Source organism: Haliotis asinina, chromosome 6, assembly GCF_037392515.1.
Source record: "Haliotis asinina isolate JCU_RB_2024 chromosome 6, JCU_Hal_asi_v2, whole genome shotgun sequence".
Taxonomy (NCBI): Eukaryota; Metazoa; Mollusca; class Gastropoda; order Lepetellida; family Haliotidae; genus Haliotis; species Haliotis asinina.
Window position 1 is genome coordinate 6,715,436 of NC_090285.1, and position 25,939 is coordinate 6,741,374.

Genomic DNA, 25,939 nt, shown 5'->3' on the forward strand with positions numbered 1-25,939 from the left:
GCTTATCAAAGGGATGTAACTGCTGTCGTGACTAACGGATGGCCGCCCGAATGGTGACGAGACATTTACGCAGGTTATATAAAGGGACACAACCGACTTCCTTTATCAAGACGGAAGCGACGTAAACAGAGCCAAGATGCCTGGCATGCAGTTTGAGTACGATGAGGAGGGGGGAACTTTCTACTATTTCCTTCTTTCCTTTTGGGGCCTGGTTCTCATACCGGCTACATATTATCTATGGCCACGGGCTAAAGCTAAAGGTAGGATTTTGACATCCATTTTGAATTTCTCATTTTGAGGGGGCACATAAATCTGCTAGCCCCTCAAAGCCAAATAAAAACATGGATTACCAAATATCGTTTCAATAATAAATACAAGTATTAAAACTATATTGTGTTTTTACAGACTCTCACCAGTACACTAAGACGAGTGGTTGAGGAATTCAATGAATACTTTCATTCATTTTTTTACTTCATCCGTATGCCTTTCACCCATCATGTTTGGGAAAACCCGGATTGGCATACAATAAACATCAGCTCTAGTAGTACAAGAACCCAATTTCAGCATTTTAAACGGAACAACTGGCATATGACACCGTAGAATTACAATAGTTCAAAAATGAATACAGTTAATAGTGGGTTTGGTAGCTTGTAAAACAGGTGGTTAGCATATGCCTCAAAACATAGTTTCTGGAAATTTTTGTCGCTCGAGTGACACTGTCCTGTAGTGGGACTGGTGGCTAAGCCATGTTGCTAGATTATTTGTTCATCATGCAGTAGTGCCAATTTATATTTTCCAGTGTAAAGTCTTTTGCTTGTGTCATACAATATCATATGATAATCGATACTGACCCAAGCCAACTTCATCTCTGATTGATAAAACACATGAAACACATTTTCCATGAATCATTTCGGCATATAGAACAATCAGATCATACATAAACAGAATTTGATTATGGTCATGTTTATAGATGTAAACATGTATTAAAGTCAGAAGGAATCAGAGGATAGTCAGAAAGAATTGCAAAAGGAAACTTGTGTAACCCTGGTCATCAAGCAATATAATACAGTAATACATGACAGGCCTCTGGTCACTATGACCCAGTTGGTAGCCATGACCTTAACAGGACTCATCTAAGTTATCTGCCCAAGCCTTTTATCTAAACTTAGTTGCTTTTCTCATCACATGTTTCTGTTGAAAGAAAAATAAGCAGGAATACAACTTAATACAAGAGGTCATGATTAGGTGGAGTTGTGACAAGATGAAGACAATGACTGGTATGCTCACCAGGATGCATTCAATAATATATGTACATGCTGTTAAGGAAATTATTTGGAATGCCATTAATTAAGAATTAGTTAATTAGTTTCAACTAATAACTGTCACTAGTAGATCAGTCGGAAGTCACTCACATTTCCAGTGAATTACACCATATGCTGGTGATTGGGTGCCTGAGTCTGAGGGTGTGGATTCGAATCCCAAATGAGACTGAACTAAAAAAAGAACTGGAATTTGTACTTTACTAAGAAAGTGTAGTCCCTAGTATGACATGTTACATTTGACCACTTTCTGAACATGCTAAGTGGTAATAAGTAACCACTGCATTGTGTAAACAAGCCATGCCCTTTGATGAATTCAGTTCATTACCCATGATCACTAGAATTGGACAAACCTGATTTTTTTTTTAAAGAGAGTGTTTTTACTTGAATACGGGTGTTATTTATCAAAATATGATGTGCAAAAGGGATATCACCACAAGGTAATATGTTAACCTATTTTACATAGTCACTTTGACTATATTGTTGTCACCGGTCATTGTTCTAAGAAATTAACACTATTATCGTAGTTAAAATATGTCAGACAAGTCCTTTTGTTATTATTTAATTGAATATATTGAATAATCCATCACCTGTGCAACTGTTGACAGTGTTCTAACATATAGCTCATGTACATATTTGTTAACTGATCTTCATCATGCATACAATATTCAGATCATAGTGGCTTCACAGCAGCAATAATCACAAGCAGTTTGTTTCACCATGATAGTCATCACACACTTGAAACTAGCCTAAATGACAAATATAAAATATTTATTAAACTAATTTAAAGGTTGAAATGTAAATGTTTCATAAAGGTGATGTAGTCAAGTAGCATTTTCCAGAAAATAAGTTCTATTTTTCTGATTTAATTTACACCTGCTGTTGACCATAATCACCATTTTTACAATGATGTAATGGATGGGAAATACTAATTTTGACAACTTAATGTGCATTTTTTTCACTGGGGTTTTGTTTTGTTTTGTTGTTATCATGATAATGTGAGTTGCGGAGGGGAGATGGCTACATCACTAAAACTTGATTCATAGCCAATTTGTAAAAATAGTTCTTAATCACATTATACTCAATTCTTCATTTAATGAAGACACACATCGCTGTCAACATTTGCACAATTCATTTACATGTTTTACCCATGTTACTGCAGCAATGCATTGCCTGTATCCAACGTGCAATGTGTAAAATATGTCCTGTTTGAACATCAGCATCATTGAACCACAGCACCATGATAGGCAGTTTCATCCAAGGCTTAAGGACAAAACAATCAAAATGACATCAGCTTGTTGACATTTAATGATTTATTGATTGACATTAAAAGACATCTGTCTTTTGTTGTTGCAGTGACATGGGTTTTTGTTTTTTTCTCCTCATGTTAACCCTATAGCTTTATGAATTATGTACTCAATTCTGTAATTTTAGTGTAAATGCCTCTGTGGGGATGTCATGTATAACCAGTGTATCAGTGCATTCAAATCATTATGATATTTGATTTCATTTTTTAATCCTGTGTCATTTCACATCTGGAACATTTAAGACATCAGTGAAATGGCATTGTTATCCAACTTACATTTAATAAACAATTTCATTCTTTGCAAACAATATACTTTTGGTTTTGAAATTGTATTCATTTTTATGTGGTGTGAAAATATTGATTTCTCAATTTCATCTGACATAATATTATACTGAAATTGTTGATTTAAAGAAGACTTTCTCAGGATATTGAGGAAGGCTCAAGCCTTTTTACGTGTTTAATCATGTTTGTTCCTTTTTAAGAAGGTTCATATGCTGTGATATGTAAGAATTCATGGAAAGTTTCATGAATTAAGTATTCCGATTCATTTCATATCATGAACATAGAATCATGGTTCATAGTATATCAGGGGATAGCTGTATCATGACGTGCCTTGTAAGAATCCACTGGCTGTGTCGGAGTACTGTGACATTATCAACAGAAACCATCACACAGAACTATGCATGTGTTCCCAAAAATCAATGAATGCAGTGCTGTCCGGATGAAAAAAAAACATATGATATAGAAATATGGGATTTGAATGGGAAAAAAATAGTCATTGTGTTCTAGCTGCTGTTGCAGTTATTGTGAGCATATGTTGCATCAACCATTGCAAAGACAAATACATAAATAGTATACATTTTGTCTTCAATTCATGTAAACTGTTAATATCTCATTAATTCAGACAAACCATGACAACATTAGTATGTTTCAGCGAATTAATTTACAATTGTTTAATAGTAAGTGCAGGGATGAGAATATTCCTCACATCCACAGAATTCTGTTTATTTGATGGCACTAGTATCATTCATGATATATGTTATATTGTTTCTGTTAACATGACTCCAAAGAGACTTGGACCAATTTTGCTCTTTTTTCACTCATATCCATTCTCATCCCTGTAATTGCAGGAGTACATTTACTTATGTTAATTCTGTTATGACTGATGCCACTGTTTTCATCATATGAAGGTTCTGAACTCATCAGCTGAAGGTCTGCAGATTACATCTGTGAAACTGGGGTGTGAATTAAAAATTGAGCTAATTTTCTAGCTTTGCTATGTTGTCATGGTTCCCATGTTGTAGTTCTGCCTTTCCTGTAGAGCCATGGGTGTTGGGTCTCAGGTGTACATGCTCCACCTCAATATATGCCACGGATGTTCAGTTGGGAACATATCAGGGAACCTTTTCTGAGTCTCTGTGGATGTGCTTATCAATTTTGTTGCATCCATTGTAAATTTTCATGCATATAGGATGCAGGATTTTGTGTGCTGTAAATCCCTGTCACTCCAATATCTGTAGGACTCAATGTCAGAGATACTTGGTGATACCTCATTGACCTCTTGAAGTTCAATATTTCAGATAAAAATTCTGTGAATTGAAACCATGTCAGAATTAAAATTTTGTCAACAAAACAATTACATAAGGGCAAAAGTCCATTCAGCAAAAGTCCAAAGTCCAAAGTCCAAACAATTTCCTTTTATGTGTGCTACTGCCCCCTCCCCACACTACTCTCATACTATGGACAAGATATTGTTGTAGCTTTAAACATGCTGTAATGCCATTGGTGCACAGCCAGATCCCAATCTTTGTCACCATGGATTTTGCGATGCTGCAAAAAGCCATTTTCGAAAAGTAAATCTTGAATTCTTTTTCATAGAGATCCTCCTTGGGGTACTTATAAGCATTTAAATGTTCTTTAAATTCTCGCGACAGTTGTAACTATATTTTTTCAATAAAATATATACAAAGCAAAAAACATCGTTTTTGTCTTGTGAGACCACCCCTACAGGGCCCCTGGCCCCGTGACAGCCAAGAGCAGGTAACTCTTCAGACTATAGCCTCCAGCAAAACACTTCCTTTTCTGTCGCCCGCCTATGCAGACGTGCTTCAGCATTCACAGAGATTCTTGCTTACCAAAGACAAAGAGAAGTACTAAGATGAGTACCTCAGAGGCTCAAACTGTATGTATGGTTTCTTTATTAGACGCATGGGCGCATTAGGAATCATTTTTTACAGTTTACTTGTCAAACTGTTGTAACTTTTGCTGTCCCTGTTGGTAGCCACGTGGTTAGCATAATGGTGGAAGGCAAACCTTTTTTCCCGCCAAAACTTTTTAGTTTTATGGCGGTCTTTTTGTGAAAAAGTAAGCTTGTGTAGCTATGCTTTTATGTACTTTATTCATGTTATCTCCATATTTACTACTATTTTTATAAAAATATGTCGTAAACTATGGTGTCGCGGCACTTAGCTTTTACCTTAACTATGTACGTAGTTTTAGTTTTAGCTTTGCGCCCATGCGTGTCTTGTTTTATTGTTGTTTATTATGCAACACTAGGAGGTTATTTGTTGCCTTGCAGTTTAAATCCTGCTCAACATGCAAATCCTCCATTCCGGCTAACGACCTGCATGATGTATGTCTAAGATGCCTAGTGGAATGTCATCCCGACGATCAGTCTTGTGATGTGTGCGCGGGGTTTACCCCTCAGACCAGAAAGTCTAGACACGCAGACTTCTTGTTCTATTCCAACCTACTGAAGGCGGGGGGGATATCTGGGCTCAGGACCCTCCATCTAAGCGCTCCCACAAAAAGAAAGGCGCAGCTTCTTCTTCGGAGGGGTCGGTTAAGAAGGCCAGGGTGTCTAGGGACCCTTCCCCTTCTTCTGCCGTTGTATCCTCAGCACCTACCCCTACTTCGCAAGCACCATTAATCTCTGTTGATTCAATTAATGCCTTGTTTCAGCAACAGATGTCTTCGGTACAATCAATGATAGATTCGGCACTGTCTGGTTTCCGAAAGGAACTGGACGCCCGATCTTCATTGAGCGGCCATGGTGGTTCAGTTGAGGGAGGCCGCGGCCCGGGCTTAGGCTCGGAGAACGCTCCTCCCTCTGGGCAGCCGTCCTGCGCTTCGGGCGTTCAGGCGGATGTGCCTAGGGCAGTCGACCCCAGCTTGTCCCGTGGGGCAAGTGGGGCAACGACGCCCGGTGTCGGCGGCTTGACCGCGGTCAGCGCGCCTAGTGCCACGGTGGGCAGGCAGCCTAGTGCTGCCCAGCCGCTGGGGGCATCGACATCCTATCCATTTCCTGGGCTCTCGGGTCACCCTCCGGTGGGGGGCTTGCCCCAGTTGCCCAGGCGACCTAGTTCGGGCTCTGGCAGGGGCGAACCTAGTGGCTCGGTCCTTCTTAGTCTCTCTGCTCCTTCGAGTTCCGTCTCGGTAGCGCCCTCGACAGGATCGCTTTACGGTGAAGGTTCCCTGTCTGAGGAGCGTGAGGAGATGGATATCGAGGAGGAGGGGATTGGGGAGGAGTGCGAGTCGGAGGTCACGTACTCGTTCGGTTCGTCCCTCAGACAGGTTAGAGAGAAAATTGCCGAGGTCTTCCCTCAGGTTTCTATTCCTGTGTCGGAGCCCGACCCCTTGGAGTTTCGGCTCCCTGGGGAGGCGTTCGCGCCTACTAAAGTCGCCGAGGCGACGTTGCGCCTGCTCCCATCGCTGGTCGGGGAGGTAGTGAATCCGCTCCTTTCGGGTACCCGGTCGCGCTTTGATCTCCCGGAGATTAGCCGCCAGTATCAACTGGATGAGGATTCTCTATTCGAACCGCCGGTGGTGGACGAGTGTGTGTACGCCTCGGTCACCCTGGGGTGTCCTCCTCCTCTTCCTTGGCCTTGGCCAGGCAGGGCCGGCGGCTGCCGCCCTTCTCCACGGCCGCTCCAGTGCTAAGGTCCGCCTATCGTTCCTTTGAGGAGCAATATAGGTGTGCGGCCCAGCAGCTGAGAGTAGTGGTCCATTCAGCTTACCTTTCTGCTTTGCAGGGGCAGCTGTTGGATCATGGGAGCACTGCTGACGACTCTCCGTCGGCAATGTTGGGTCGGCAGCTTACGGACGTGCACACTCATCTGGCGAGGGACAGCATCAGGTGCTGTGCTAGCCAGATGATGGGGGCCATCATGGGGTTGCGTCGGCTATGGCTATCCTTAGCCAGGTACTCTCCCGCTACCCAACAGGCACTCCTGGCTCTGCCCTACAGGTTGGGATCTTCCCTCTTCCCTGGGGCATTACAGGTTGTGCGGGAGGCCGCGGAGGCTGTTAGCACTTTCAAGGACTCTAAGCCCTTGTTTGAGCAAGCCTCCTCGTCTCGCCAACAGCCTCCCACTCTTGCTTCAGCTTACCCTTCGGCGCTGGCAAAGGAAAGTGCTAAGTGGACTGCTCTGCTGCAGCGCAAACGTAGCAAGAGGGCGAAAGGCAAAGGCAAGGGGCCTGCATTGCAGCAGTCGCAGCAACAGCAGCCTTTTCGGGGCAAAGGGAAGCCGGCCCCGGCTTCCCGTTAAACATTTGCCCGGAGCCTTTGGTGTCCCCCACACAAGCAGGTGGAGAACTGCCGACGGTGGGGGTACATTGCCTTGCGCCAGAAGTCCCTGTAGGCGGCAGGCTGTCACTATTCCTTTCGGAATGGCAGGCAGCTACTTCAAATCCCTGGGTCCTGTCCACAGTCAGGGATGGCCATATGCCACAGTGGAAGCGAGACCCTCCATGCTTCTCAGGGATTCGGCACACGCCGGTGCCGTTCTCCCGGGAAAGAGCAGAGGTCCTCCGTGCCGAGGTCCAGTCGTTACTGGACAAGGCTGCCATCGAGTTGGTTCCTGAAGGTCAACAAGAAGACGGGTTTTATTCCACGTACTTCCTTGTGACCAAGAAGGACGGAGGGTTCAGACCGATCTTGAATCTCAAAAGGCTGAACAAGTTCATAGATTTTCCGTCCTTCAGGATGGAGACACTGCGGTCAGTGATCTCTTCTGTAGAGACAGGGGATTGGCTCACGTCAATCGATCTCAAGGACGCTTACCTCCATGTTCCGATACACTCCGAGTTCAAGAAATACCTTCGGTTTTCGTTCGACGGGAAGTGTTATCAGTTTTGGGTTCTACCCTTCGGCATCTCCACGGCGCCGAGGGTGTTCACCAAACTTATGTTGATTCCGGCTCAGCTAGCCAGGTCACAGGGCAGATGTTGTCATCCGTACCTGGACGATTGGCTTTTGAGGGCCCTCGGGCTCCTGTTATCACACGATGCCACACAACAAGTGATGGACATCCTGTTGAAGCTCGGCTGGATCATCAATCTCAAGAAATCAGACCTGACCCCTACGCAGGATCTGGTGTTCTTGGGGGCACGGTTCAATACGGCTCAGGGGATTGTTTCCCTAGCCCCAGACTGCATCGTCAAAGTTCAGAGAACTGTATTTCAGTTTCTCGAGTTCCCCAGAGCCACAGCAAGAACTTGGCTTCATTTGCTGGGCACTATGGCGGCTACAGTGGACGTGGTCTGGCATGCGAGGTTGAGGATGCGACCCATTCAACAGGCATTAGCCCAGTTGTGGTCCCATTCGGAGAGCTACGAGACTATTCTCGAGACTCCCGCTTGGTTGATTCCTCACCTGCGGTGGTGGACGGAAGTCGGAAATCTGTCCAGGGGGATCCCCTTAGAGACACCGACACCTTCCCTCTCGATTCAGACGGATGCCTCCCTCACAGGCTGGGGGAGCGTCCTGGGCGAACTATCGGTCTCGGGTCATTGGGCCGAGGACAAAGTTACCCTACACATCAATGTGTTGGAATTGAGAGCTCCGTGGAGTCATTGCGGGGTCAAGTGGTTCACCTAGAGATGGACAACCAGACCGCTATGACGTATATCCTGAAGCAAGGCGGCACAGTGTCTCCGTCCCTCCTTCAGGAGGCGTGGCAGTTTCTGACTTGGTGCGACCAGTTCGACATTCGGGTGCTCCCTGTTTATCTCCCGGGCATAGACAACGTCCGCGCAGACGCGCTATCGAGACGTATACTAGCCCCACACGAGTGGATGCTGCATCGGGGGATATTCGGGATTATTTCCCAGTTGTTCGGGTCGTTCCAGGTAGATCTGTTTGCCTCTGGGGCGACGAACCAGATTCCTGTGTTTTGCTCAAGGATACCGGATCCGAGAGCGATAGCCAACGACGCCTTTCTGCTCGATTGGACATGGAGTACTTTGGGCATTCCCGCCAGTGCCTCTGATCTCACGAGTCCTCTCGCAGCTGACCGCACAACCGGCTCGGCTACTTGTGCTTCTAGCACCGCTTTGGTCGGCTCAAAGCTGGTTTCCGGTAATTCTCAGGTTTCTGGCTCAGCCTCCTGTACTATTACCCTTTCGACCGGACTTACTATCCCAGAACGGAGCGTCACACCCCAATCCCAGGATTCAGTGGGTGGCTTGGCCGCTGTCCGGAGTCGCCTCCATGCGAGAGGAATTCCTGCACCAGTTGCAGACACAATTCTGGCTTCGCGGAGGGATTCGACGAACGTTCAATATGAGGATAGATGGGCCTGTTATGCGCGCTGGTGTGTCGACAGGGGGATTCTCGATCCCTTTTCTGCAGATCTAGTATCTGTGTTGGAGTTTCTGCAATCTAAACTGGAAGCCGGTCTGGCCGCTTCTACAGTTAGAGGTTACTCCACGGCAATCTCTGCCTTCCACATTCCTGTCGATGGTGAATTATTGGGGCAGCACCCTCTAGTTCAGCGCTTTCATGCAGGCGTGGACAGAATCCGTCCGTCTGTCCGGCGGATTAGTCCCCCGTGGGACTTGCCAGTCGTTCTTGATTGGCTGTCCGGTCCTCTTTTTCACAACCTGTCGGCTCTGTCCCTCCAGCTGTTGACATGGAAGACTGCTTTTCTTGTGGCGGTAACCTCTGGCAGGCGGGTAGGCGACATACACGCTATGTCCGCCAACCCTGAATTAACGGTGTTTCACAAAGACAGAGTGAGCATTCGATTGCCAGATACTTACCGTCCTAAGAGAGATAGCACCTTTCACGTTACGGCGCCTATTGAGCTTCCCGCTTTCATGCAGCCTTCGCCGCCCGGTACCTCTCTTCGACGTGCTCACGTCTTAGATGTCCGTAAGACCCTTAAGGCTTATATCAAACGAACAAAAGACATTCGGAAGAATGATCAATTGTTCTGCTGTTATGGTGGCGGCAAGGCTGGCCTTCCGGCAAACAAGCAGACCATATCTAGGTGGCTTGTCTCTGCCATTTGTATGGGATACACCTCGAAAGGTCGTACGCCCCCTGAGGGTTTGAAAGCTCATTCGGTTAGGGCTGTGGCGACTTCTAAGGCATATGCGTCTGCCTTGCCCATTGAGGAGATCTGCTCCGCGGCTATTTGGAGCCGACCGAGCACGTTCATCCGTCATTACCAGTTAGACAGACTGTCAAGCGAGCGTGCTCGGTTTGGCCAGTCAGTTCTCACCAGTGGGCAGGGCACGAGTGCCCTAGCCGATTGAGCTACCCTTGCATTTGACGAACGATCATTTGACGAACGATCATTTGACATTGTAGCTGCAACAAGTAGACTGGTGGTGGTGTCTTACTGTATACTTTCCATCTTTTATCCCGGTGGTGGGCTCTATTATGGTGGTGGTATTTTTTGCTTTACCGGTCTAGACTGTTTCAGGTCTTCCCTAGCACCTTGGCCAGTGCACGAGAATGGACCCTGATATATCGGTCGCCTGTCTCGACGGGGCGGGGGGCATTTTTTATAAGCACCCTACGACTTTCTCATAGAAATGTAGGGTTAGACTGTGTAATAGCCTGGCCCTGGTCCACACCCCCGCCGCAAGGCATAGAAGGTCACGTGACCAGGTAAGTTTGATTCCTTGTTACTTTCAGTTAAACGTAATAAAGGTTATCATCTTATGTCAGGTTCATGAGCAGACAGAATGCCTCTCCCTAAGATCAGTCTTTAGGAGTCTGTCTTATGCTTATAAGTACCCCAAGGAGGATCTCTATGAAAAAGAATCGAACAAACCTGTAGAGGTTATAGATTCTTTGAATAGAGTCCTCCTTGGGGTAAGGCAACCCACCTCCCCACATTCTGTCTGTATTGCTTACAGAACGGAAGTGTTTTGCTGGAGGCTATAGTCTGAAGAGTTACCTGCTCTTGGCTGTCATGGGACCAGGGGCCCTGTAGAGGTGGTCTCACAAGACAAAAACAATGTTTTTTGTTTTGTATATATTTTATTGAAAAAATATAGTTACAACTGTCGCGAGAATTTAAAGAACATTTAAATGCTTATAAGTACCCCAAGGAGGACTCTATTCAAAGAATCTGCAACCTCTACAGGTTTGTTCGAATTTTCCTTCCTGTTTTTGTATGGAATTCTTTGTAGGTTATCATAGCAGATATATATGTTTTGCATTCGGCAGTTAATGTTAAAAGATGACTGTTTAAGCGTTATGCTGCTTGTTGATGTGTTCCTTCGAGTGGAACATGCGCCCGTAACCTTGGCTATATGAAATGCCACAACTGCAAGGTCAGTTTGTTGATAGTCGTTGACAGTCACCCTGACCCTTACTGGATTGTCTGGTTTGGGCTTCGTTGTGACCCTCACTGGATTGTCTGGTTTAGACTAGGTTGTCTGTAGACCATAGCTGGATTTTGTTTAGTTTGTTGTGTAGTTGTGTGTGTGTGTTTTGGGTTTTTTTCGTTTGTTTGTTTTGGGATGTTTGGGGGTGAAAGGAGGGAAGCTGCTGAGAGTTATGTTGAGAGTTATACATTGTTTTCTTGATTATCCATGGACCTTTCTAATGAGATACATACTTCCAGATGACGCACAACAGTCACGGATCCAGTGTAGTTGCGAGCAGTGTCAGTTGAAGAAAACTCTGCTCAAGACCAAGGACTCCTGGTTCCATGCTAAGGACAAATCAATGTGAGTAGAATAAATGTGTGCAACCTTACTATCAAACATGGTAATGTCTTGTACGTTGGTGTGAGCATGTAAGTAATCTTACCCATGAAGATCCAGTTTGGAATTTGTCTTCAGCAACCACAAAAAAGCAACTGACAGGATCGGATGGTCAGGCTTGCTGACTTGGTTGACACATGTCATCACATGCCAGTGGTGTAGGTCAGTGCTGATGCTGTTGATCACTGGATCATCTGGTCCAGACTTGATTATTTACAGACCGCCATCATATAGCTAAAATATTAGTGCAGCGTTCAACAGCTAACTAACCAATAATCTTGTCTAGCAAACATTTGTGAATAGATGAATTATACAAGTATATGATTAAGTTCATAATCTTGACAGTGCTTTAGTTTTTATATTAACTTTAGCCTATAAGTTTGCCTGGATCATGCTGGTTGCTTACATAAGTCATGTGAGTAGATGTGAGTACATTTGAAATTATGTTTCCATGTTTTGTTTTTCAGAAAAATTGGCTTGATAATTGGCTGGTTGATCTTTTTCCTGTTGGCCTACAAGGTGTCCAAAATACAGATGGACTATGTGGAATATGACCCCTTCCAGGAACTTGAAGTTGATAGAGTGAGTACTTGTATGATAGTATCATGAAGGGCATTTCAAGTAATTAACTTTAATTGTTTGCTAAACATGTTTGGACCAAAACAATTTGGAAATTTTGATGCCAAGTATTCTATTCTGTCCAATAGCTTGTTAAATTGGCAATAGTTTCTGTGATAGTCTTGTGTAACCATGGGTAATAAATGGACGTGTTGCTCAATAACCATCAACAACTGTGACTTAGGGTGCCAGCCCTTCAGAGATCAAGAAGGCCTACAGGAAGCTCAGTTTGATCTACCATCCTGACAAGCAGACTGGAGACCCCAAGAAGTTTATGAGAATAGCCAAGGCTTTTGCTGCGTGAGTTAATTTAGTCTTGTCCTCAGCAGTAAATAGAGCCTGCATGTTTCAAGTCTTATGTTGACAATAGAACCAGTAAACTTCAGAAGTATAAAGGCTTAGTATTGCTTTTCTGGGATTTTCTTAAGTAAGAATCTGAATTAACCTTTTGATACAGACTGACAGATGAAGAATCTCGCAAGAACTGGGAGGAGTATGGGAACCCTGATGGCCCTGGAGGTAAGAACTGTGTACATGGTGAAGATTTGTGTCCTACAGGATACAGTGAACAAGTTTCGTTGAATGCCAATTTGAACAGTATATCTGTATATGGAGTCACTGAGTATCAGCTTAATGTCAGAAGAAAGCCCTAAATGATGTGGCTCTTAGCTCTTAGATCCAATGCTGACAACCAGGAAGTATTATCAGGCCAAACTGGGATTTGAACCCATAAACATTGGCTGCTGTCACTCTCAAGGGACATAACTCTGCAAGAACTAGGTCATGATGATACCGATTTATGTACTACTGTGTATCCAGTGTTCATTACGTTATCAGTTCTCACCCTGTCTTTTCTAAACGTGTTTGCCCAACAAAGGTATGTACTGATATTTGAGATGTGTTTCAGCTACCAGATTTGGTATAGCTCTGCCCAAGTGGATTGTTGAGAGGGAAAACTCTATGTGGGTATGTACAATGCAGGTTCACCCAGTGAATTCATGCATTTTTGACATTTTGCATCTGTTTCTAATTAAGGGACATAACTCAAGTCAATGTTTATCTCAATTAAAAAGCCTCTTGGGTTCCATTAAGGATTTTACTTGTGTAAAATGAGTCTTTAATGTGAGTCATGATTGACAGAGTATATGACTGTACTTTTTATTTCTTCCTGTGAACCTCTGTATCGAGTATAATGGATAACATTCAAGTTATTTCTGAAATGCCACTTAATGCATTGATCATGTTACCGCATAATTTAGATTAAATAATTGTATAGTAGTGTAAAGAAAGTCATGACTCCCAAATTTAGGAAATGAGCCCTCAAAGTATATGGTGTATTGTTCCAATTTTTGCAAGTCAGCATGAAACCATGTTACGTGATGTATTTGTGGTAAGCATGTGAAGTGTATTGCAGGTGCTTGCTGCCTATCTGCTGGTCTTCATGATTCTCATGCCAATCATTGTGGTAAGTGAAACTGCAGACTTGTTCCTTTCTCACCCAACGGAATGGCTCTTCATCTGATATAAAATAAAAACAACAGCATTTTAGTCATTGACTATAATTTTGAATTTTTCCTCATCACAACTCATGCATATTTGCTCATCTTCACCCTTTATGCAAAGATAGTGGAACACTTGAAATCTCTTGAAGTTCTCTTCTTTTGAAGCAGACATACAATTACACTCACCAACGGCTTTCATGTCGCGTAGAAACATTATGTCAAGTTTATATATTTCACATGTGTGAATAAGATTCTGCATTGACTGAAACAGTAATTGGCTGTGTGTAACTGTATGACCATATTCTGCCAGGGCATGTGGTGGTATCGGTCAATCAAGTTCAGTGGTGATCAGATCCTGCTGGATACAACACATCTCTACTTCTACTTCATTAGCCGAACTCCAAACATGATCCTCAAACGTAAGTTTACCCAGTTTATTACTCTATCAGCTGTTTCTGCTCTCTTCATCCATCAGTAAGTGGGTACCGAGTGGGATGTCATTAACTGTTCATCCAAATATAAATGTGTGTCTCTACTGTTGATGTACAGTTATCTTTAAGAATAGGATTTTCATTCTGTCTTTCTGAAGCATAATTTTATGTGAATTTTCACATTTTCCTCCATTCACAAAGTAAGATTCAGCCTTGGTATGTTTTACTTAGCTGAGAGAAGTAAAAGTAAAAGCCTTGTGTTATTATGGTCTGTTTTCAATCACCCTGTGTATGTCTCAGGTTCCTTTGATGATTTGGGTTAGAATTGGTCTTCAGAAACCCATACTTGTTGTAAGAGGCAAGTAATGGGATCTGGTGGTAAGACTCACTCACTGGGTTGATACATGTCATTGTATCCCACTTGTGTACATGTTCATGGCGTTGATCCCTGGATTGTTTGGTCCACATCCAATTATTAACAGGCCGCCATCACATACCTGGAATATTGCTAAGTGTGGCCTACAGCTAAACTCACTCACTATTTTCTCAGGTGCCATCATGATCCTGGGAGCATCATTTGAATTTGACCGCTTTCACAATGCCGAGATCGCAAACAGACCAAGTGACAATGAAGAAATTCCAACAGTAAGTCTTGACTTTACCACTTTTGATATATAGACTATCCATGTGTGAATTTTATGGGAATTTCCATGTTTGACAGTGTTTGCTTGTTGTCCCTGACTCTTGTTAACAGGATGTCACGAGCACTGTTTGGTGCATTGGTGAATTATCAGACACCAGTAACTTTGGGTGACCTTGACCTCATTTTCAACTTCACCCCAATACTTTGACTACTCTTCAAACTCTTGTTAATGTGATATCTCATGAACTGTTGTACCCAGTGTCTTTATATTTGGTGACAGCTTACATTGGGGGATTATGCAGACACCAGTTGATTAGGGTGCTCTTGACTTTATCTTCATGGTCACCATGACACTTTGGCCACTTTTTAAACTTATGTGAATGTGATATCTCATAAAACATTGCATCCAATGTCTTCAATCATGATTGAGCAGACACCATTCTTTTCAGTTATTTTGAGTGTGATCAAAGAATAAAAGGTAGTAACTATGTATATAAATTCTTTCAGCTGATGAAGCTTTTGCCCAACATCCAGAAGGAGAACAAGAAGCCACCATTGTGTTACCCTTACAGCATCAAGGCTCGTGCCCTCATTCTGGCTCACTGCCAGAGGATGCCACTGCCACCTCTCAGTCTGGACATCGGTATGATACACCTTCACAGCCAGATACGGCTTTTTAACAATGGGAGGGTGTGCACACTGTTGAGAAAGAGGGAGCGCATACTTCATTTTCACCCATTTTCAATGGTCATTTGATATACTTCAATACAAAAGAGGGGCTGCGCACCCCTGCACCCCCTCTCGATCCACCTATGTACGCCTTATGTAGAACTTTCATGCTACCATTTCAAATCATGGCCTCACGGAAACTGTGCTGTACCTCATGTAAAGTTTTTCTTGAACGTTTGTTATAATTGTATGGTTTACTGTCATGTATATTGTGTTTGATTTCCCCAGACAAACAGTACATCCTGAACAAATGCCCATACCTTCTGAATGAGATGATCAACATTTGTGCCCAGCAGGTTGCCATGGCAATGGCAGGTAGATGTAAGTGCTGCCGTTATGTTTCGTTGTGCCCATCAACTTTAATCCACTAGATGAACTTAGAAACCATAATTTTTCCTTACCCTGACTAATTGACTACCCTGACTACATGCTAATTGCTGTTGTCGTGAGTCGGGATAAGTATAAAATATCAATTTTATTCAGAGAATTACATTACTCAGCATGTTTAGATCACTCAGCCTGTCCACTGAAAATGCCACTCAGTCCACCCAGTGAACCTGTCCACCCAATACACATAAGCACTCAGCATACACACCCCAGCCAATCAACTGAGATGTATCAGAGCTAAACCTGTCATGTATGTCACTGTGTGAACTCTGCAGTTACAAAATAGCATTTACAGTGATTAAAGTTTTATGCTGCTTTGAAATATTTTCCAAAAATATAGACAGGGACACCAGAAATGGACTGAAAACATTGCACTGTTGTGGGAATCGATCCTAGGTCTTCAGCGTGACAAGCAACACATTACACATTAAACTACTATCACATACTGACAAGTATTTACAACATGGTATTACGATGGATGAATAGTGTCAAAAATTTCCAGCAATATGTTTTAATTGTGTGTCAAACATGGAGAGCATTATCTCACCATGTGTGAATTTTGTCAAGCATGTAGCCCATTGTGTTACAGTGCAGCAGAGTCCCCGTCTGGACACAGTGGAGAACCTGATGAAGCTGAGCCAGATGATTATACAAGCTCTTGAGGAGAAGTCCAGCTCGCTGCTGCAGTTGCCCCACATCACACAGGACATGCTGAGACACTTTGTGGGCAAGAAAGTGAGATCATTGTTGGTCATATACTTAAACCTACACCACCGTATCATGCAGATACTTTGTGGGAAAGAAGATAGATCACTGTCTTCTGTCCTTTGTGCCTTATACTTTACTTTGAGAGATCTGGCTCCCACCATGTTCCCAGATGATTTATGTCTTTCAGAGCACTCACATTCCTAGAGAAACCTTGCATTGTGGTCTCAATGTTCTTTATTCAATTACAGAGGAACATTCGCACTATCCGTGATTTGGTATCCATGAAAGAAGAAGATCGACGCTCAATGCTACGTGGTCTGAATGACAGCGAATACAATGATGTGATGAACGTGTGTGCAGGCATGCCTGATGTCATCATGGAAGTAACATCTGAGGGTAAGCTAACAAGCAGTTAAATCCCATGCAACATAAGTGGAGCCAGGAGCACAGGTGACACAAGGTGTCACAGTTAGCTGTGCAGCATTGCACCCCTTAACTGCCCAGATCTGCTGGTCATGGGTTCAGTGATTGAAATAAAGAAAATTTACAAGTCTTTCATCAGAATTATCCTTCAGCTGTGCATGTCTGGTCATAACGCTTGCTGACTTGGTGGGCACACGTAGATCAATGCTCGTAGTGTTTGTCTCTGGATTGTCTGGTTCATAATCCTGTTTTTACTGATCCTGTAGCATAGATTTTGCTAGTGTGTTGTAATACATGAAACAAACAATCAATGTTTAGTCTGTTCCCTTCTGGTCACTTCGAACTTTCTGGTGAACTGGTGAAGATGAAAGAATAATGTTTGGTGCACAGCTTATGCATTTCATATCTGTATGGAAACCCTTGTTGGAGGGATTCATGAAGCAAGCAGTGCATGATTCGAGATAAAATATCGGACATGCATTGTACTTTCCTGTCAAATTTCAGTTCTTGATGATGAAGACAAATCTATCACTGCTGGATCAATTGTCACGGTAACTGTGAGACTGACACGTGAAGATCTGGGTTTGAAACTGAATCGGGAACTGCCAGCCTCTGAAGGTGTTGAAGATGTTGTAGAGAATGATGGAGATGAAGAGGGTGAGGATGGTGAAGAAAAACAGGTGAGGGGGAACAGTGCTGTTGAGATTTAAGATCAGAATAGTTACACAATACCTCATGCTACCCATGAAACAACCCAACTTTTGGGACAACCCTTTTGACGTTTTTTTATATATAGACAATTGTACCTGAAGCCTGCACTACTATGACCCGAGGTCATGCTCATGAATTGTGCACTGACCTTACCCATAAATTGTTTTGTTTACTGCAATTGCACCCCGTCTCTTGACACCAAAGCAAACAGCAGTTTTAATGATACTTACTTAAGTAACTTCTTCCCCCCAATGACCAACCGTGAACAATTGGTGTTACTTGGAAGATATATAGCAAAAGGGGTGTCACGAAAGTAGGGTTTACAGAGTATAAACAACAGTGATAGGCTGATTAGGCCATTACTGGCAGATGATGTTTATTATATAGTGAGGGTTTGCCTTGTATAGACTTGCAGGCTGAAGCATATACTTGGACAGGTGAAGAATGCAGAGTTTCACAACTGTTTCTCCTTACATGACTATGAACTTACATGATGTGATAAACGCATTGTTTAACATTACATCTTACCAAATTAGTATGGTGATGCAATGTTCCCCAGACGAACGCCTCCCCCCAGAACAAGCCCAAGGTGTGGGAGAAACAAAAGAAGAAAGGCAAGAAGGGAGGAGCCAAGCAGAAGAAGAAGACCAAGCAAGCCAACCAATGGAAGTCTGCAGCTCCACATGCCAAATCTGATGCTGCACAGAATAATGGGGTAACTGTGCTATATTTGTTGGTTATTACATAGGATAACTGACCTGTGTTAAATGTTTACCTCACAAGATAACAAGTGTGATCCTGTACTTGTTGATTATAATAACCCTACAGTCATGGACGTGTCCACAGGGTAATAAGGTAACTGTCATGCCCTTGTCAGTCAGTTTAAGTGAGTGACAGATTGTAAGTCCTATTCTTGTTTTTTAACAGTGTCAGGTGATGGTGTTAAGCATCTTTCGGCATTGCATCTGTATTGGGCAACATTCCTATTCATGAAATCCTAACAGGTTACCTTGACATAAAAAGTGGGAAGGACTGTTTCCTCTTAACTGTCACATTGTACATGTTTTTCTCCTGTTGTTGCACAGAAAACAGCCAAAGCAGCAGAGGCAGCAGCCGAAGGAGCAGATGATGATGAACATGAAGACGTGCCCGAGAAGAAGCCACAAGACTCGCATGTTGAGGAGTCAGAGGATGAGGAGAGAAATGAGTCCGAGGAGGAACAAGAAGAGACTAAGAAGCCTGTCAAATCAGAGGATGAGGAGAAGGATGAAGATGAGGAGGAGGACTGGTCAAAATTCCAGGAAGAATCGAGGAAAGAAAACTCTCTGGAAACCAAGAGCAAGGAGAGCCACATCGTTCACTGCCCGTATTTCCCTACAGTAAGTTGTATAACATGCTCTAACACCCTCATAACAGCCAATCGTGGAATGATTCTTTTTAGATATTGATTTGTGTTGTCAGAAGAGACCGAGGATTGAAACTTAAATTCTGCCCTCTTTGGACATGTTCAATAGCCATATAAGATCTAAATCAGTTGAAATATGAATGGAACTGTTTGATTTTGGGGAGTGATATGGGAATAAGTGATGCCTACTAGTAGTGTTGTAGTTTCGTTTATCTTGGTTCCTTCTAACCTGTGTTGGTTGTTAGTGGTGACTTTGTGGATCTGCCAGCTGATTGCACATAATATCCATCAATCCATCACTTTATTGTCTAATCAGAGGTCACCATCCTACATTTGGACTAGTGCTGAGTGTTGTTTATACAAGCGAATGAAAACAAGGCAGTGAATAGGCAAACTGATGAAGGAGATAACTACTTGACGCTGTTGTTTGGAATACTGAAAAGGGAGATAACCCCTGGACTGTGTTGTTGGTAGTTTTGATAAATTAACCATGATGAAATGTCCCTGTCACTGTTGGTGTGACTATGGAAGAAAGAGTTAAAGCCTTGATAGAGGAGAAAGATAAGTCCTTAACATTGTTGTTTGTAATAATCAACTCATGTTGTTTGGTGGAAACGCTGAACTCCTTGTCATTCTTGTTGAGTGTAATGTACTGGGTGATAACTTTTTGGTTTTATTATTTGGAATGCTAAACAGGGAGCTAACTGCTTGTCATTTTTGTTGCAGGAGAAGCAGGAGTGGTGGTGGTTGTACGTGGCTGACAGGAAACACCATAACCTCATCACTGCCCCTGTACAGATTTGTAGCCTGAAGAAGGATGAAGAGGTCCAGCTCAAGTTCTCAGCCCCACGTAAACCTGGCTCATACCAGTACTCTGTCATCCTGCGCTCAGACTCATATCTGCTTGACTTTGACAAAATATCCAACATCAAGGTACGTAATTACTTCCTGCATAGGTATTTCCTCGTGCAGTGCAGCTGAAATCAAGTCTTCACATGACCAAGTCTTGTAGTTCAGAAAAGAATGGATTCTTGTTATGCTAGTCTAATGTAGCTGAAATATGCGTGTCATTAAGCATTGATTGACTCAAGGCTACATCTTAGACTGAATACTACTATTGCAGCTGGACGTGAAGGAGGCAAAGGTTGTGTCTGACCACCCACAGTGGGACATCTCGGACGACGAGGCAGAGAAGGAGGATGGTGCGGGAGAAGACACAGAGGAGGATAGCGACTACTCTTCTGAGGAGGATGACGATGATTAGGAGAGATGACAGTGGGGAGGGGAGGAATGACGGATGCGAGGTTGTACAGAAGATTATGATTTGTTAATTAAGGAGGATGAATTCAGGTCAAGAAGTTGGGGATGCAGAAGAGAATAGTGCACGTTTGTATGTAAGCAGTGTCTGGTGGATGGATGAATGTGGATAGGATTATACATAATAATACATAACTGGCTGATACGTATTTATGTTAGAGTTGGCGTGTGGAAGGGATGAGTGTGATTGTAGAGAATGAGTGTCCAGCTTGTTATCGCAAATGATGCAATAGAAAAGAGATTTATTTACGTTTATCTCAAATGATGTATTGGAATATCAAGTTTGAGATTAAGTACAACATTGTTGTTAAAATAAAGTGAGTGATTGTTATTTCATTTATGGTATATTGGTTGGGTCATGTTGTCACATTTAAGTTGTGTGGAGACCTTGCCTTTGGTGCAGTGATCTATACCGAGATCTTCTAAAACTGAAGACGGATGTGTATGTGGACTGTGTGTATGATCAAAGTGCAAGTGTTAGCAGGAAATGCTCCAGTCTTGACAGATGCTAGCCCTTGATGGAACAAGTACATATTGTCTGGAGGGTAACAAATGCATGAACCTTTACCTTCATTCATGATAAGGATGAGCCATCTGGAGTGAACATTAAAGATCATCATAGGGTTAGGCAAACTGGATTGAGCATAACAGAACTGGTCATTTTTTGCAGGGTTTGCCAATGAAATGGTAGAGGGTCACAGATTTAGTGTACTTAATATATCACTGTTAATGTAAACTGTCACCCAACTGTCATCTGAAGATTCAAAACAAATGACCTTAGTAATGTTACATCATATGGCTGCAACAGTTCACCCAAACTTCTATTATGTCATTTATGATTCAATTCTTCAAACATGTAAAACATCAGATTTCATTTAACACTCATCATATTTAGCATGAAATCCATCATCAGCTTGACAATGTTTTCTAACAATTCTCACTGGATAATTAGCCCGGCGTCAATCAATCAGGTTTTGCCTGATTCCAGCGCTCAAAACTGCTCAAGTTGGAGTCAAAATTATGTTCTGGCTGCATGGAAATAATTTCAATAGGTATTCAAATATGGAATTGAAATAGTGATAATGGTTATTGAAAAACAACACTAAGGAGTCAGATTTGATTTTTTAAGAATCAAACAGAACTGTTGCAGCCCAATTACAGTATGGGCAACACAGATATATCAGAATCACTGATTGGCTACTGCTCCTACATGAAGACTACACCTTGGTGGCATTCTCCCTGTGACTAGTGACCAGTCCCTGTGCTCCAGTGTCATGCAAGCATCAGGGTAAGATGGCAAAGTGTAACTCTTGTGATTTCTGGTTCAATATAGCTGCTGACTGAGATTGAATGATATATATACTATAGGAGATCAAAGGGTCTGTACAACATGATGAATGATCAGATATTTTGTCCAATGTTTTGTCATAAAATGTGACCATGTTGAAAGCTATGCTTGGATGAGTTTTGTAGACTTACTGCCTAAGCATTTCAGCATAGCATTTGTTCATCTGGGGGCAATTATTTAAACACATTTATGAACAGAGATACAAATGCTAAAACAAAAAATCGCAAGTTGAAAAGTGCTGCCACGCCATGAAATAAGTTCTGTCCATTATGTTTTGACCTCTGGTACACAGGCATAGCTCCTTGGAACATTGAATCATGCATTGAACCATGCACTATTTGACAACTTTATCAGGTGAGCTAAGGAATGTAATCGTTACCTGTTGAAACGACTCCATGACTCTTGAAGCACCAGATCATACATAATCAGACTCTCTTAGCGTGTCAGCCTTGGCCACGATGCAACATGTAATACTGTTGGCACCAAATTTGTCATGCTCTCATTACATCAGTTACAGCAAATTCTTTCCTTGTTTCAGCAAATGTCAGTTTTCAAGAATTAGGGGTATGAATTAATTTCAAACGGACAAGTGTTGAAATTGATTGTACCTTTGATGATTTAAGTAAATTTGGGTGCAGATGTGTGTACTAAATAAAGAAAGTGCTTGGAAACAGTTGGAACGTAATTTTTGTTTGATTAAAGTGCAACCATCTGTGCCAAAATGTCACATTGAAAGAATCCATGTCCTAATTGTTCCTACAGCTGTTAATATAACTAAATGATGTGTCTCAAAGAGTTCTTTAATGAAAGCAGTTTATTTCATTAGTGTGCCATTTCTCATTATTGAACATATATACTACACAAGTCTGTTGTTCTTTAATTTCTGTGAGCAGTGTATTTTCTCTGCTGATGGTGCAAGATAACTCATTAACCACCAAAAGATGTCATGACAAACTGCCATTCAAATCATTAAACCAGCATCCTTCCCCGAAATCTGTTACAGTTATTATTTGTACTATTCAAAGGGAGACTACTTTTCATGCCTATTTTTACCATGTCCTATATATGCAGACAGATAGTACTTTCAAAATGCTGGAATATTACTGGATATGCCAAATAGCTTCATCTAGCCCTCCTTCAACTCTTTCTTCCACACTTGTTTCTAGATATATTTATGGATTATTCCATGTTAAATTATGCTGGTAGAGTGCTTACATTGGTTTCTTTCGCTGTTGTCCTTGGCTATAGAGTTGAGTAACGATAACCAGCTTCTGTCATCAGGAGCTTCAAGTTGTGTATTTGGATAATGATATGAAGAGAAACCACTAACTACCATAAAGCAGGCCAGACAGGACCAATCTCATTTTCTTCTCTTTGGTTTGCAAACGTGAGAACTATATTTGATTGAAAGAATGCCTAATTCTTCAACCCATAATAAAAAAAAGGTTATTAACCTGCCGTAGAATCAATGTTCTTATTTTTCAAAGATCATGTACCCCAAAGACATATGCCAAGGTTTTCCTTGGAACCTTGACATGATTCCGACTGTCATGGTTCAAAGATAGCCTTGTAGGATTGGAGCCTTGAGATGAAGTTAATTACATTACAAAGAATGGTCTGAAATCAATGTGGACAAATTATATTTGTCATCTGCACTGTGCTGCAATGGCAGGGAAATCTGTGTAATATGTATTAGACTTTATTTCTAGTCTGACCTTGAACCAAATCTAATATTGCCTTTATGTCAGAGATGTGTTCAAGAATATTGTTACTAAGGTTATCATACGTCAGTCACCTGCAGACATTTGATTTTCCATTACTGTAATTGTTATTATGTCGACACTGATAATATTGAATAGCAGTGAGGAGACAGAATGTGTACATAGTAATATACAGGATAAAACTGTTATGGCAGAGTTTGAACAATTTGGTGTTAGAGGGATTTTCAGACAATATGTTATGTGATGAAATAATTAGCTTTCTTGTTGAAGGTTATAATGTTTGTAAATAGCTTAGTAATCCCATTTTGTAAATAAAATCTGAAATACAGTACTGAAGAAATATACCTAGAACTGAGTTGTAAAGAATATCTGAATTTGTCTTGATGTTACATGGGTTATTTATTCGGAAAATCCTTTACAAATATGCTCTTTGACCGTTCTGAGTTCTATGATTTACAGTAAGGATATACTTGACATCTGCTATATCTGGTGTCATTAGAATGGATCATTGCATGCTGTACTACATGACCAGGACTAGTCATGTATGGAGTAGCTGCTGTACTACATGACCAGGACTAGTAATGCATGGAGTAGCTGCTGTACTACATGACCAGGACTAGTCATGCATGGAGTAGCTTCTGTACCACATGACCAGGACTAGTCATGCATGGAGTAGCTTCTGTACCACATGACCAGGACTAGTCATGCATGGAGTAGCTGCTGTACTACGTGACCAGGACTAGTCATGCATGGAGAAGCTGCTGTACCATGTGACCAGGACTAGTCATGCATGGAGTAGCTGCTGTACCACGTGACCAGGACTAGTCATGCATGGAGTAGCTGCTGTACCACGTGACCAGGACTAGTCATGCATGGAGTAGCTTCTGTACCACGTGACCAGGACTAGTCATGTATGGAATACCTCTGTAGCTACTGTACCATGTGACTATAGCCAATCATGCCTGCAGTAGTTGCTGGATCACATGACCATGGCTTTTCATGCATGCAGTAGTTGCTGTATCATGTCACCAAATGCATACAGTGGTTGCTGTCCCACATGATCAGAACTAGCCACGCATGGAGTAGCTGCTGTATTGTCTAGTACCATGTGAGCATGGCTAGGTGGACATATTTCCAGATACACTGCAGATCATGTACGTTTTCTTGCTTACGTAGGTATAGATAAACACATTGCATCATAAATTCCCTTTAATGAACAGTAATTGTTGAGACCATTACCCTGATCAACCCTCAAAATAACACGAACAATCCATCAGTCTTCATTCCACTCATGTTAGTTTCTTACATTTTCCTGTGGCAGTTATAGCAGTGTGAAGTGTTTCTTTACATGAAAATACAATAAACTATTTTCAGCGTCAGTCTTGGCTCTGTCATTTATTTTGTTTACTGCAACCATTGCAAGAAGGAAGGCGCAAGGGAGATGACAATACTAGAAGATCTGCACGAATGTGTGGCACAATACTGTAATGTTGTTCATTGGTTACTTATATGCACACTTCTGCCTAAAAGTAAAACTGCTTCCTTCCTGACTGTGAAACTGTTATGCCAGTCACTATCACGTGTGAAACCACGGTGTGGAGTGAAAATGGTTATAAACCGTGAAAGGGATGTTGTTCCTCATGTCAAAAACAATACAGGACCAACAAGATAAAGAACCTTGCATGACAGTACAGCCATGTTATGCTGCATCATAAAGTCTCCAACTGTTGTCTGTCATCTAACTGCAAGGTGACATTACAAGAGGCTATGAGAAGGTTTTGAGCCCCTAAATACTTCTGATTAGTGGATGATAAAAGTAACTGTTTGATAGTGAAGAATGGTTTATATCATTCACATGAACATAATATTGACATTAACATGTCACTAGTTTCTGGTCACATGACATCTAATCACATGTACCCTGACCTCTGAATGGACAAGCATGAGAACAGAGCAGTCAAAGATTTTGATCCTTGAGGGCCATCCTGTGAAGCACACTGAAGAGAGACAGCCATATGCATACCATTTCTGCCATTTCAGTATGGGTACATTTGATTAGATGTCACGTGACATCGCGAGTATGTAGGTGAAGTTACATGCCAATCAAGCAGTGATTTGTTGCTTAAAGTAGATTCCAACTGCTACTGGGCAGGTATTCTCCCACACATTCGTAGTTGGTAGGATGGTTTCGATCATGGCTCAACAACAAAAAGTCTGACCAAACCTTTGATAGGTCAACATGTCTTGGTTCTCATGTTCTTCAGCAAGATATGAATATTGTGACAGCCAAAAAGCACTTTTCAAAGGAGAATATGATTATCTAGAAGTGTAAGATCCAGCCTTGAGACAATTCTCATCAACACAAAAA

At 42.2% G+C, this 25,939-nt stretch overlaps 1 protein-coding gene across 1 annotated transcript; it reads left to right on the top strand.

Moving 5' to 3' along the window:
• Positions 1-25: 25 nt before the first annotated feature.
• Positions 26-24,950, top strand: LOC137286246 (translocation protein SEC63 homolog). The gene is made up of 18 exons (XM_067817980.1): positions 26-260; positions 11,487-11,592; positions 12,096-12,210; positions 12,431-12,546; positions 12,704-12,765; positions 13,154-13,212; positions 13,661-13,711; positions 14,059-14,167; positions 14,730-14,824; positions 15,330-15,465; positions 15,780-15,872; positions 16,528-16,673; positions 16,895-17,042; positions 17,574-17,749; positions 18,340-18,495; positions 18,866-19,159; positions 19,912-20,118; positions 20,309-24,950. The coding sequence occupies exons 1-18, from the start codon at positions 137-139 to the stop codon at positions 20,447-20,449; spliced, it is 2,334 nt and encodes a 777-aa protein (XP_067674081.1). The 5' UTR covers positions 26-136; the 3' UTR covers positions 20,450-24,950.
• Positions 24,951-25,939: the final 989 nt, after the last annotated feature.

Coding starts and splice junctions, on each gene's coding strand:
- LOC137286246 (XM_067817980.1), top strand. CDS start 137: ATGCCTGGCATGCAGTTTGAGTACGATGAGGAGGGGGGAACTTTCTAC. Junction 12,547..12,703: donor ATAGCCAAGGCTTTTGCTGC/GTGAGTTAATTT, acceptor CTTTTGATACAG/ACTGACAGATGAAGAATCTC. Junction 17,750..18,339: donor AGGATGGTGAAGAAAAACAG/GTGAGGGGGAAC, acceptor AATGTTCCCCAG/ACGAACGCCTCCCCCCAGAA.